Source organism: Trachymyrmex septentrionalis, unplaced genomic scaffold (assembly GCF_001594115.1).
Source record: "Trachymyrmex septentrionalis isolate Tsep2-gDNA-1 unplaced genomic scaffold, Tsep1.0 scaffold331, whole genome shotgun sequence".
In the NCBI taxonomy this organism is placed as follows: Eukaryota; Metazoa; Arthropoda; class Insecta; order Hymenoptera; family Formicidae; genus Trachymyrmex; species Trachymyrmex septentrionalis.
The window spans coordinates 216,020-229,951 of record NW_017305496.1 but is presented as its reverse complement, the minus strand read 5'-3'; the positions used below and the strand labels follow the sequence as shown (position 1 = coordinate 229,951).

At 37.5% G+C, this 13,932-nt stretch overlaps 1 protein-coding gene across 1 annotated transcript in view; it reads right to left on the bottom strand.

Moving 5' to 3' along the window:
• Nucleotides 1-8,035, bottom strand: part of LOC108750193 (myosin-G heavy chain-like) — a 39,649-nt gene extending 31,614 nt beyond the window's left edge. The window contains exon 1 of the mRNA XM_018489500.1: nucleotides 7,933-8,035. Coding sequence (XP_018345002.1) covers nucleotides 7,933-8,035 — 103 coding nt within the window. The remainder of the gene's footprint in view (nucleotides 1-7,932) is intronic.
• Nucleotides 8,036-13,932: the final 5,897 nt, after the last annotated feature.

The following is a 13,932-nucleotide window of genomic DNA, read 5'->3' as shown; positions in this document are numbered from 1 at the left end:
CGACAGCAGCCGCCTTTAAATTTCACGCGAGAGAGAAGCGAGCGACGGTTACCCGCGCACGGCGCTCCTCGCCTTTAGGGTCGGAGCTGTGTGCCGCGTTGCACGCCTCGCCGCACCTTCACGAATATTTCAAACGACTCCGCGGAAAGTTATCAACGCGCGACCGACCGACGTGACGTGTCCTATCCGCCCTGTGTGCGAGTCACTTCATGATTATCCCACGAGAATCTACCATGCGGTTTTCGATTCACCAATATATTTTTCCCTCCTTCTCTTCTTTTACCTTCCATCTTCGAATCCAACGATCAATAGTCGACACATAGCGAATGAAATTTCGAGGATTGATTGTAATAATAATAATAAGAAGAAGAAGAAGAAGAAATCACACAGAAATTGTATAAAAAGAAGAATGAATTGTAACACGTCCGAGATTTCGTCCAAAGTAATAATAATAACTTCAACGTATGTAGAGGTTGAATTTAAATTATGTATAAACTTGAAAAAAAAAAAAGTTACAATACGTGAAAACGTGTTGAACAACATATCGAAAACGTCATGACTGAAAGACTGGACTATTTCTGAACTATTTCGGATCGGAGGACTTCAGGATGTATGAATGGCCATCAATTTTGATTAGCGAAAATTTTTATAATATCTAAGTATCTAAGGATCATTTTTCTTCTTTAAGAAATTTGCACAGCACGCGATTGGCGTGCGATGGCACCTTTTTCCTTGTGAACCTAACTCTGTAGGGTCTTAGTTACCTGCCTGTAACTCAGCTTCAGGTAAAAAAAACCTAGGAGCTTTATATGGTGCACACAAAGTTAGTCAAACAGCACACACAAAGTGCAAAGTGCTCGTCAGAGAACATTGAAAATGTATAATACACGTAATTTAAACTATAAATTGTCAGTGTTGGCAGTGAATTTTGGAACATATTAGATTAGAATAATATACAATAATTTTAATGTGCACTGAGTACGCATTAATTCTGCCATTGAAAAACGATATTCACGGAGAAAACATATTTGGTTGAATTAACTGGTGGAAAATGAACGATCCAGAATTGTAGTTAAGTTTACTAGATTTCTAATTAAATTTACTAGATTCTGATTATTTCAAACAAATATTAGTGGGAAATGAATGATCCAGAATTTTAGTTAAGTTTATTAGATTTCTTAGATATTAAATCTATCAGAATTTTGGTTGAAACAACCAATTTAAAAATCTACCAGATTTCTAGTTGAAATAACCAATTCCCAATCTACCAGAATTTTGTTTGAAATAATCAAAATCTAGTACCATAATTCCAGTTAATTCAACTAAATATGTTTTTTCCGTGTAGATCTTCCCATGACACAGTCAGCTTGCTTTTAAACTTGAACTGTCACAAATTATTTTTTCAACCTAGCTTTTTAGACGATCTGTAAACTACTGTATATTACTGTAAATCAACTGCAAAACGTGTTATAAAACTCGGGGTTTGCAATTTTATAATAACGGTGGACATATTGAAAATTAATAATTCTAAGAATAAATGTAAAATAACTCGGGGGAAGAATAACAAGAGAGAAGACGTTACTTTGTGTTTATAGGTTTTTTAAGACAATGCACACTACACAAACACATTAGCCATTCCGACTGTGCAAAAGCGTGTGTTGATAATGGCACAGATCAAAAAGTTTGTAACAACATTGAAAAAGATTAAACAAAATACAAAAGGGTATATGTTTTTATAAGATAGATTCTTGATTGTGTGTACTCAGGCAAGTAAAATATGCAGGCACATATCGCGTTAAATAATATATTATTCATTTGCTTGTAGCATTTTTTCCTATAAGAGATGAATTTTACTACCGTACATAAGATGTCACCTCCTTTGGCAGGGTATGACAATTTTTTTAAATAAAACAAATATCAAAAGTTTAATTTGTTGATGTGTACAGATAAAGAGAAAGGTTTCTATATAGAATACAAATAATATATACTTCTTTTCGTAGCTCACTAAATAAATACATTAAAAAGTTATTCAAGAATAAAGGTGTGCGCGCGTCTTCCGAGTTACCTCGTGTAAAACTTCTTTATTATCTTTTATCTTTGTTTTTGTTACAGATTAATATCCTTTTCATAGAATTTAAAAGAAAAAAAAAAAATTTCTATCACATTTAGAATGGAAGTTATAAACAAACCAGTTAAAGCGACGCGAGGACTTTAAATCATCCTGTATGAAGGATATTGAGATATCATAAGCGGTTTCCGAGAGCATACTGTCCGATTAATCTTGATCCCATTTCTGTCCGAAACAACAGGCGGGATGATTCTCGTTGTATACGATCCCCTTTAAAAATGCGGCACGAAACGTGGATGCAGCGAGCAACGCCGTGCGCGCGTAGGGAAATCTAAACTTTGACAAAACGTCGTTAATTCCCTTTATCGTCTTCTCTGCGTAGATCGGAGTTTCTACGTCAAAGCTGCCGCACAGGTGTTTCCGCGTTCGTCGCGCCGGAATTCGATTTATTACGGGTTATTGCCGATCGCGCCCTTTCACGATTTACCCGAAAATTTCACACGGATGCGACGGGAGAAAGGACCGCGGGCTCGGCCGACGACTGAAACGCGTTTGCGGCTTTGCGAGAACGAGTTTCTGGCTTCTCCGTGATGAAAGCCGCCACTTCCTCGCGTGTAAAAATTCGATTCCGCGATGAATTGTCATCAATTTCGTACATTTTGCCTCCGCGCACCAATTCGTCACTTCACAGACACGACGCTGCTTTTATTCCCCGGTTTTCTCTCTCTTTCTCTCTCTCTCTCTCTCTCTCTCTCTCTCTCTCTCTCTCCTTAGCTTTATTTATTTATCTATTTCTTTTTGTATCCCCTTATTGTTAGCCGGGCTTATTTATATACTGGATGTTCAAATTGCGAGAGAGAATATTATTCAGTTCACGCGTTTGATCGTGGTCGAAAATTTGATTTGCGTTACATCATATTATAGGTGATCCGAATGTATGTTTTACGTGTGCGTATATATTGCCAGTGATGGCGAAACTTTACTGGCTTTGCAAATTACGACACATAAGTGACGAAACTACGATCCGCGCGATCTTCGACGAATAGTAGTAGTTCTTATCAATGGATTTTCTATTTCCCGTGTTCTCTCGCGATCAAGAGATCGTTGCGATACGTTGGCGGAAGTTTTCGCAGAACTTTCGAGAAGTTATTCCGAGTGCGTTGCGTTGCGAACTTCGTTTCGCGTTTAACTACTTTCACTGAGGACACATTCTTAGAAGAAATTTTCAAGTATCTTTCCCTTGCAAGCTTTCCTGCCTATCGTCAGTTTTGTGAATCACACACGCGAGAAAACGCGAATGTATGTATATACAGCGAGCGCAAAAAATATTCGGACACACAGAGAAAGTATTTTTTTTTTAAATATATATTTTCACAAAGTAAACATTATCCATAGCGAGAAATGAATCATCGAATTGATGTCGAATGAATATCGGTACGATGATTTCAGCATCAATTTGACATCAATTCGATTTGTTTAATTGACAATCATTTCTTGCTGGATTATTAACAATTCATTCATAAAGAATAAAATAGACTGTATGTTTCTTAAAATTATACGTACCAAAAGAATGTGTATTAATTATACCATCTGAAAAATAAGCGAAAATGAAAAATTGTATTGCTTGAATGATCAAGTATTCGTACAGTCGAGAAGTTTAGCTTCTAAAAATCAGAAATACATGCAAAGCTCAATTGTTTATGTTAAAACAGAATGCATTTATTGTATAAAATTGCTAATTAATGTTGGTTTTCTACAAATAAGACTTTTTTCGAAAAAAAAATTCTCCGTAAGAATACCTTTTGCTCTCACTGTATACCGTATAATGTTAACGACGTTAACTAATGTAGTTCCAATGAAATATCTCAGTGAATCTCAGGCGACCCCGCCAGCGTTGTCATTGATGAACAAAAAATGCGGTCATACATATGCCGAGAATTTTATCGACGCAAATTCGATACGTGACGCGCGAGTATCGTTTAGCAAGATTTACCGAATCTTTATTCCCGTTATTACGCAATCGCCCACGTATACACACGCGCTCGCATAAATCGACGATATTACGGCACGAGATTAATTGGAATACACATTCTGGCCGTTCTTTCCGACCCGAAAGGTCGAGAAGAGTCGTAAAGCCACAAGGTCGTATTTACGAATGCGTTCGCTTTCAGGGCCCGTGAATAACCTACCTATGTGTGACACGCAACTGTGATGTGTGAACCAGCGCACACGCACGTGTTTATATACAGTTCCTCAGGGATACTTATTATATGTAAAGGGAAAGGCAGTGTTAGCTTTCAAATTAAAATACTTCCTTTCAACAGTTTTCCAAATAAAGATAAATTATTTCAATATGTTGGAAGTGTCAAAAAAAAATGAAGCTGAAAGTCTTAAGTATAGTAGCCTGCAGAGTAGAGCTTTTATCTATCAAAATCATAAATTTTTCCAGTTAAGTAATTGAATAGAGTGTTGACAAATTGTACCGCCATAACCGAAAAAATACTTTTGAATATATCATTTTGTCTTTGTTGCTCAGCGAATAATATATGAAGACAAAATGACACTCGAAAGTACTCGAAGGTAAATTGTTTTCGAACGTAACTCGTACGGTTAAATTTGCACTGCATACTTTTTAGCGAAACATTTTTTGTTTAAAGGGGACGACACGAATGAGACGCTGGAACACATGGCTTAAATATTGTTATTTTGGTTTTGTTTCCGAGTCGTCCGTTTACGAGTGAAAATTGATTTTATTCAGTGTCTGATCTAAGTTTTCGTATAATATCTAAAATGTTATCAGAGCAAGATGAGTAATTGAATTATGATAGAGTTATAACTGATATCTAAACCTACTTTAGTCGAATATTATATTATATTTAGTCATTATTATTGAGTCAATTTTACTTAACATAATTATATGTAAAGTTCTAGTTGATAAAAAAGATAAATTAAAAAAAAAAAAACGTACCACAAAAAAATCTACGCATGAATAAAATAAAATACCGGAAATCTAATAAAATTTATTATTTTTATTAGATTTCCGGTATTTTATTTTATTCATGCGTACATTTTTTGTGGTACGTTTTTTTGTTTTATAATTATATGTCTGATATAAACGATTAAGAATGGATTGGTTTAGTTTTACTTAAAAATTTGTCTATACAACGTAGAATATATACTTATTTGACAAAATATTTAATTGTCTTAAATATATATAATTTATAAAAACATTATTTCACATAATTAAGGTATAGTTTCATTTAAACAAATCCTTGCATTTAAAACAATAAAATATATATAAACTGTCTCATATAAACGCATTTAGTTGACTCCGTGAGATTATCCAAAATATACAATGCTGTTAACTGATTTTTCTTGAAGACTTCTAAATGATAGTAGTCCTGTAAACTAAATAAAATTGAATCATTTTCGTTAACCAACATTGAACAATTTTTTAAGTAGACTACGGTTAAATTTAATTGAATAAAAAAATTGTTGCATTAACCATATATCTTGCTTGACATGAATGATCTTACATTATTTTTGCTCCAGCAAATTAGATGGTAAAATATGGCATTTTTATTAAAAGTTTACAAGATCAAAACATGTATTATTTCGTTTCCATGTAATCTCTTCAAATATTAATAATATTAAACTATTAGCAGAGACATGAAATTAAAAATGGTCAGAAGATGTTAGTTGACTCGATCACAAGCGTGCGATTAGCTTAGCGTAAATGTGTTAGGTTACCGTTCTAGGGATCAGATTTTTCGAACGTAGGTTCAAATCTCGGCGGCGATGCGAAGAGAGAAAGATGCGTTTTTCAATAATAATTGTAGTCAAGTAAAACATATGTGAATTTCACGATAATATTGTGTATACAAATTTCTGTAAAAAAATTGAGAATAAACGATATGTGATTATTGTAAACATAAATTTGTTTTATTAAATTTTTTGTTTTTGACACACACATCCTTTTGTTGTCTCAATTTTAATGCTATTTAATAGATTATCAAAATAAATTCTTTTATAATATTAAATCAAATATATTAAAATCAAATAAACATTTTGTCTGCAACACTCAATTGAGCCAAATTTAAAATCATCGTAGTAATGGAAGAAAATATTTTGCTCTTATTACATTGATATTTATTTGCACGTATTCGACTGCAGCATTCTGTTGAGTTAAAGAATTATTTTTTTTTTAGTGTATAAACATTTAATAACTGTTGTACGATCAATATTTAATTCTTCGGCAAGTTCTGAAATGGATTGTACTGAATTTTCGTCCAATAATGCTCGTAAATCTGCATTTTCCTGCTTTTATTATTAACATTGAAATTACCAAATTTAAATCGACAGAATCGATATTCACATGTCTTAATTGATAGAGCAACATCACCATAAATTTCTATCAGAATTCTATGACCTTCACCCGTTTTCGTCCAATTGGAAAACAAAAGCAACGCATGTCAAAAGTGCTCTTTAGAAAGCATTTTCAAATTGGTATAAACACGATTCTTATTACGTCCATTATTAGTAAACGACTATTATTAGTGAACGATTTTTTATATAATAATTTCTAAATTTCAGAAATGCATTCACTACGATTGAAAGCTAAATTCTATCGAAAAAAAAAAAACGATGTTGTTTATTACAGAAAAAGGTATGATTTTTAAACAAAAAATTATATTTTTCATATTGGATTTTAATGGATGGTTCCTATTTACGGAGAAATCTTCACACGTAAGGTTGAACAGTTGAAAAAACACGAGGAAGAACGATCTATGGACGAAACGCGCGCTGGGCGATTTTATCTTGGTGGTGACACAACATTCGAGCATGCGTAGAAACACGCATACATGTACTGCGCACATGCTGCGCCTCATCCTCACGATTCGCAAGCATGTTCCGTTATATGGAATCTCACGACTACGAGGAATAGTCAGTCCTCCGTCTTGTAGAGACATGAAGACGCAGGTACACAATCGAGAAAAAAAGGATCGAAGTGTTTCAAATTGTTAAATTTTCCTTTCCAGAACAATGTCGGACATTGTATCACAAGTAACCATCTAGGTTACACAACACAAACAACAAATTGTTAAATTCTCAATCAAAAGACGCACATAGAAAAAGGACTCTCGTAAGGAGAGCCGAAGATTAAAAATAAAATAATAGAAGTAAGGGAGAAAGGAAGTCTACTCTCTCTATACAAAGAAAGTGATTAATTTATGACCGATGTGAAATGGTCAAAGTAGTAGCTAACTAAATAACATTAGCGCTATGCATCAAGTAACGTTTACGACTGTCCATCTAAACGGCTTACACTGTCGGCTTATACTGTCATGGGTTATTTTTATAATATGCGTTACATCAGTTCGATATATTGTGTTAAATTTGGACAATACTTTTTGAAGAAAAATGCAAGATAAACGAAGATTCAATTTCTAACGATTTTTCTTCGGGAACGTATACAAATACGTGACACAAAACGGTCAGTATAATTATTTAAGACGATTTATTAGTTCCTTCAGGATTCTTTCAAGAAAATTTACATTTGTTTGCATTATATTCCTATTATTTGTAGAATAGAAAGAGGGTTCTAAACCCTCTTTTGCGAAGAATTTTGGTAAAGCTGTGTGGGTTATTTTGCAGCTAGAAGAAAACGGGAGGAAAAATTCGTTACAGCTGACAGGGAGAACCAATCGGCAACCGACAGATAGGAGACGTATTGTATGTAAGCATTCGAAGCAGGGCGAAGTCACTAATAAACTCACACAAGAACACAAAAAGTGGCGCAGAGCCACCCTTCTAAAGCTGAGGGTGCGTTTTCTACTCTCTATTCTCTTCTTAATCACGCTTACTCTTCACTTCGCCTTTGGTAGTTTTCTTCCTTATGTCCTTTCCACTCTTCTCGTTGCCGTCATTATTGTCCTTTTCTAATCCTTTCCTGCGTCTGTATTCCATTCTTTTGTTTGATGGAATTCGTTATTCATAACTACACGTTTATACCTATCTTCTATTCAGATTTTTTATTTTTCATGCAGCCAGATCCTTGCTCGAGGATTTTCCTCGATGAAGACGGTCGAAAACTATTTCTACCTACGGCTGTAGGTTAAACAGAAAATAGCAGAGGTTTTGGAAAAGACCCGAGCTTGTGTGTGTGAGGAAACTTGCAAAAATGAAAAAAGAACAACCTGCACCAAAAAAAAAAAAATGAAAAGTGACGTTTGAAACGTCGTGAAAGGACCTTTTGGTCTTGGACCTTGGACGTACCTTTTGGTTTCCGAGGCCTTAGGACTTTTAGAAAGGCCTGTGGACTTTCTTTTGTTTATTCCTCGACCCTCGATATTTTCTCGAGCGCGGAATGTCCAATCGCTCCCATCGGTTATTAAACGGGAAAAGGCGACCGGCGGTGCGACCGACGCGAAAGGGATAGAACGCGAGAGAAAGAGAAACAGAGAGAGAGAGAGAGAGAGAGAGAGAGAGAGAGATACAGAAAGGGAGGGGAACCCCAAACGCGGCCTCGCGATCCGCGGCCAGGCCGCCGGTCGCGGATTCCCTGGCAGCGGTTCGATATACCAGAGGTTATTTAGACTTAGCGAACGCGCTCTCGAAGCTGCCTGCCTCCGGGCCATTCGGTCTAAAGTCGATATCGAGAAGGAATCGGGGAGGGATAGAGAAAGATAGAGAGCCACCGTGTCACCGGCCGTCGTTCCACTCTATAACGAGACCGCGATGTGTTGGCCGATCCTCTCGAGTTTTCTACGAACGAGCTTCAAGCTTTAATACATCCGACCGATTCAAATCATGATTTATTTTATGCGAGAGTATACGCGAAGGTACAATAAGGTTCAGAAAAAGCAGCTTTCCTGAAAATTCTTTCGTGTGATTGCACTCAGCTCAGCTCCTCACTGGATCTAAATGTACATATATACCGATCATTAAAGAATCAGTTGCAAAGTTGCTTTTTCTGCTGAACGCAATCAATTTGCGAATGTTGAACTTTCTGATTCCGCAATTTCTGCATTTCGGACGTATAAAATGACGAGCGCGCTCAATAAAGCGAGATAATAATCGGTTAGGTATAAATTTCAGAGAGAATAAGACCGTCGAGCCTCAATTTGCGAATTACGAAATAATACTGGTTGTGTCCTAAACTATTTATACACGTGCGCACAAAAGTTATTTCGTATACGTGTCGCTAAGTACGATTCGAATGTTCGCATTGTAATAGAATTAAAATAGATTATATTTTTATTATTAAGAATGGACAGAAAGTTTGTACAATTAAATTGCGTGAAAGCAAAATTTGCCAATTTATTTGGGAAAAGTAATAAATCAACACATTTTTACATGTCATATTCCGTGACTTTTAAGGAAGCAATTTGATATTTTCTATATAGTATTCCTCAAGACACTTTATCCTACATATAATATTTGTTGTATTATAAATAAACAGTAGAAAAATACTAAAATTACAAAATGATGAACCAACATAAACGCAAAACTCTAATGTTCATGTAAAAATTAACATTCTTTACATCGTTATTATTCTGTAATAACATTTTTTTAGCGGATCGCTTGTTTAAAAGCCACAGAATCGTGAAAAAATGTTCCTTATCTTCAAACGAAATACTTTAATCTTTCGACAGACATTAATATCTTTCCCGAGAGTTTATAAATTGCAAAAAAAAAATTAAAAATAAAAAATATTAGGTTAAGTAAAAAGTCATCGCGTTTTTTTAAAAGACATCTATCAGTAAAAACCGCAATTACTTTCTTACCAACAATATAAATATATCTCCATAGAGTAAAGTTTCAGCTTTAAAAATCTCTTTTTTAAATTATACGATACGACAATTTTTAATGGAGTTATGAGCAATTAAAGTCAAAATAATTCTTTTATTTAATCCGCGATAACTCAGTAATCAAAAGTCGTAGGAATATTTAAAAAAAAAAAACGATTTTGTAGGGAAAGTATCAAGCTTTCACGATAGGTAATCGAAAATTTTCTCAAATTCGTTTTGGACACGTTACAAATCCACAAAGTGAGAAGAAAATTTTTCGTCTTTTTCAGCTCGTAGTTTTTGGTATGTAAAAATTATCAAACTCATATAAACTTAAAAAATGTGATAAGCTTTTAAAAGTAGAGATTTCAAGCTTTAAAACTTTTTTTTAAATTTGAATTTCATTCATTATTGACGAAGATATTGTATATACAACTTTGAGCTAAAAAATACGCGATGACTTTTTACTACACCTAATACCTAATACCTACTAATATAAAAATATAAAAAGTTATTAAACCAAGTGCAAAACTACAATGATAATTAAGTACTAATTTTGAAGCTACAGGCAACTGACGACAGTCGACGTTGGGAAACGATTGTGACTGAAAATATCCGCGAGTACAGTGACGGATACTTTTCATCGGTGTCGTCGTTACAGCGCTCGCGGTTGGATCGCTAATACGCACGCCAATTATCTCTAGGCTCGTTGCGAAATCAAAAATGCGCGTCGCGTCGCGTCTCGTCGCGTCTCGTCGCGTCTCGTCGCGTGTTTGCCTCGCCTCTCGCTTGCCTCTGCGTACGTCCGGCGCGATACACGTGGCGCAGCCCGAAAAAAGTATTCGTCGACATTCGCGGCTCGCGGCGGCGGTCGGATTCCCGGCGTCCCTGGAAATCCGCGAAGCGCTTGAAAAATATATTTCGAAGTAAACCAAGCGGTACAAAAGAGAGGGGGGGGGGGGGAGAGAGAGAGAGAGAGAGAAAGAGGGAATGGCCCGTAAATATATCACCATCGTGCTGACGGTTTATCCGCGTCAACGAGCAGACACCCGTGTTTCGTGTGTGTTTTCAGGCTTATAACGCTATAACGCACGTTTATACGTAGGCGTGTTCCTCGCGCAATTCGCCCTTTGCTCCTATTCACGCGTGAGCATCCTTCTTCGTCTTTCTCACCTTCTCCCAAGTTTCACTCCCTCTCTCTCTCTCTTTCTCTCCTCGCTCGTGTCACTCGTTCAAGCCGACATGTCAGTTATTAAACCAGAAAATGAGCCGACGGCGTCTCGCGAAAATGGAAATTACGACTTGCGGCCTCGCAAGAAGGAGAGAAGGAGAGGAGGAGAGAGAGAGAGAGAGAGCGAGAGAGCGCGCAATTTTAGGCAATCAGACTTTCTCCGCGTGCGAGTAGCTCTCGGCAGTAGCGGCGGTGGCGGCGGCGAATTCATGACCTTGCGAGACCTTCCGCTCGTGCGGCACCCGACCGCTACGTGGCTGATGACATTGAGAATCTCCGCGCCGCGAGAGAGACCATTGCCGTGCGCGATCATGGAGTAAAACGCGCGCCCGCGCTGCTGCTCGTCGGCTTCGGAGCCGCGCCGGGAGACGCGTCGGTATAACAAACGACGATCTCCCCGCTGTCCCAGCCCTACCCTTCCCCCTTCTCCCCCCTCGCCCTCCTGCCGAGCTGCCACGCAGCATGTTCTCCACGTGGCGGCGAAATGGCATGCTTTAGTTTGCACATTCCTATATATCTTCCTTTCGCTCTCGCTTGCGCCCTTATTGTTCGCATTTCGTTCGACTCTCTTTTGCCGCCGTGAAGAAGGAAGAGGGTATTGCACGCCTATATCTACTTTATATATATATATATAAAACTACACATAACTCGGTCTTGCGTTCTCTCCAAGTGTTTCTGTTTTACCTACCTACCCGCTGCCGACTCGTAAATGCAGTTTAAGCGACTTCGAGATGGCAGTCGGCGCCATTCTCACATTACGGAAACGAAGTTTTCAAGTTCCACGACACTGACCCAGTTTACCCTCTCCGCTGCCGCCGCCTCCACCACCGTTCCCTCTGTCTCTCTCTCTTTCTCTGACTTTCTCTCTACCTCTACCTCTACTTCTCCCTCTCCCTCTTCACCGGTTCCCTCCCATCTAATACTTCTATACAGACGAGCGGCGGGGAGTGGTGCAGTTGCAGTTTCCCAGTTACAGGTATATATGAATGCGCAGGCATCAAAAGAGCTCTCACTCTCCGTTCGGATGTCTCGCAAGCAGCAAGCAGCAGGTCAAGATGGCGTCGCATCGTTTTCGATCGGTTCGAGCGTGAGAGAGACAGAGGGAGGGAGAGCGAAACAGGACCGGCGAGCGGATGAAAAGAGAGAAACGAAATGCCGGATGTTTCGTTCGAACTTTTTCAGGCATGGCGTCTTGGTTGACTCGATCGTCGCGTCGCAGATGATTCGATTGCGAGAGGTGTTTTTCAATCGCGTCGGCATGACTAAGAAACAACAACGGAGTTGTAAGTAATTAAAAAAACAACCCAAGCGTAATTGCCAAGCCTGTAATGACGAGGCGTAATAAAGTCTAGAGCGAAGAAAGTCTAGAGAGATCGTCGGCGTGTTATGAAATTATATCGGTCGATAAGTAGATACGTACACACATCTACGTTTCTCTCTGCGATTGAATATGAAATTAATGAGCGGGATGGTCTCGGGGCCCGTCGCCGTTGCCTGTAATATCTAATAATTGACTTGTTACACGGAACGCGGCAATACGGCGCAATATATAACGCAAGTTCGATAGTTTAACGCGACCTAGGAGTGTCGCGCGAGGATACGATAATAAATTAAATTCCTCTACGCGAATAATATATTCGCGGACGTGAATGTCATTAAACGGTGTGTTATTGACCCTGACACACTGCAAAATTATTCCCACGGGTGATTGTACAACAGATTTATCATGCGAACGACGTAACGTCATGTTCTGTATATTGGAAAAAAAAAAGAGTCTCGTTGCAATAATTGGAATTTTACTTGGAAAATGGACAAATTAAGAATTTTCCGATTACAATCCATTATAATTCTAATTGAGATAAAATCAGAATCCTGGTTTATCAGAAATGTGGTTATTTTTTTGAAACATTCCTTTCTCAAAGATATTTGTAGAGTGCGAAAATTCTGAAACTCAGGTAAGAGATAAATTTGCGATTTTCTCTTAAGAAGGATTCGTGACCGTCGTAGGTTGCCGACCCCGAAAAGGCGCGGAAGGAGGTTAGACCGCCGATGTGTCCTCCCGAAGCACTTTGAAAACGCCTGTTACGTTTTCGATACGGAGCGACGAAAGCCATACAAGCCATTTTCGTGTTTTTCTGGAGAAAAAAGTCTTATTGCATTAATTGGAATTTTTTACTTGAAAATGGACAAATTAAGAATTTTCCGATTACAATCCATTATAATTCTAATTGAGATAGAATCAGAATCCTGATTAATCAGAAATTTCTGGCTCGTAAGTTTTTGAGAAATTTCTTTCTCAAGGACTTTTAGAGGGTATCTGCGAAGAGTCTGTGAAACTCAGGCAGAGTTGAAGCATTTTCGTGCTTTCCTGGAAAAAAAGTCTTATTGCATTAATTGGAATTTTACTTGAAAATGGACAAATTAAGAATTTTCCGATTACAATCCATTATAATTCTAATTGAGATAAAATCAGAATCCTGGTTTATCAGAAATGTGGTTATTTTTTTGAAACATTCCTTTCTCAAAGATATTTGTAGAGTGCGAAAATTCTGAAACTCAGGTAAGAGATAGATTTGCGATTTTCTCTTAAGGAGGATTCGTGACCGTCGTAGGTTGCCGACGACCCCGAAAAGGGGCGGAAGAAGGTTTAGACCGCCGATGTGTCCTCCCGAACCACTTTGAAAACGCCTGTTCCGTTTTCGATACGGAGCGACGAAAGCCATACAAGCCATTTTCGTGTTTTTCTGGAGAAAAAAGTCTTATTGCATTAATTGGAATTTTACTTGAAAATGGACAAATTAAGAATTTTCCGATTACAATCCATTATAATTCTAATTGAGATA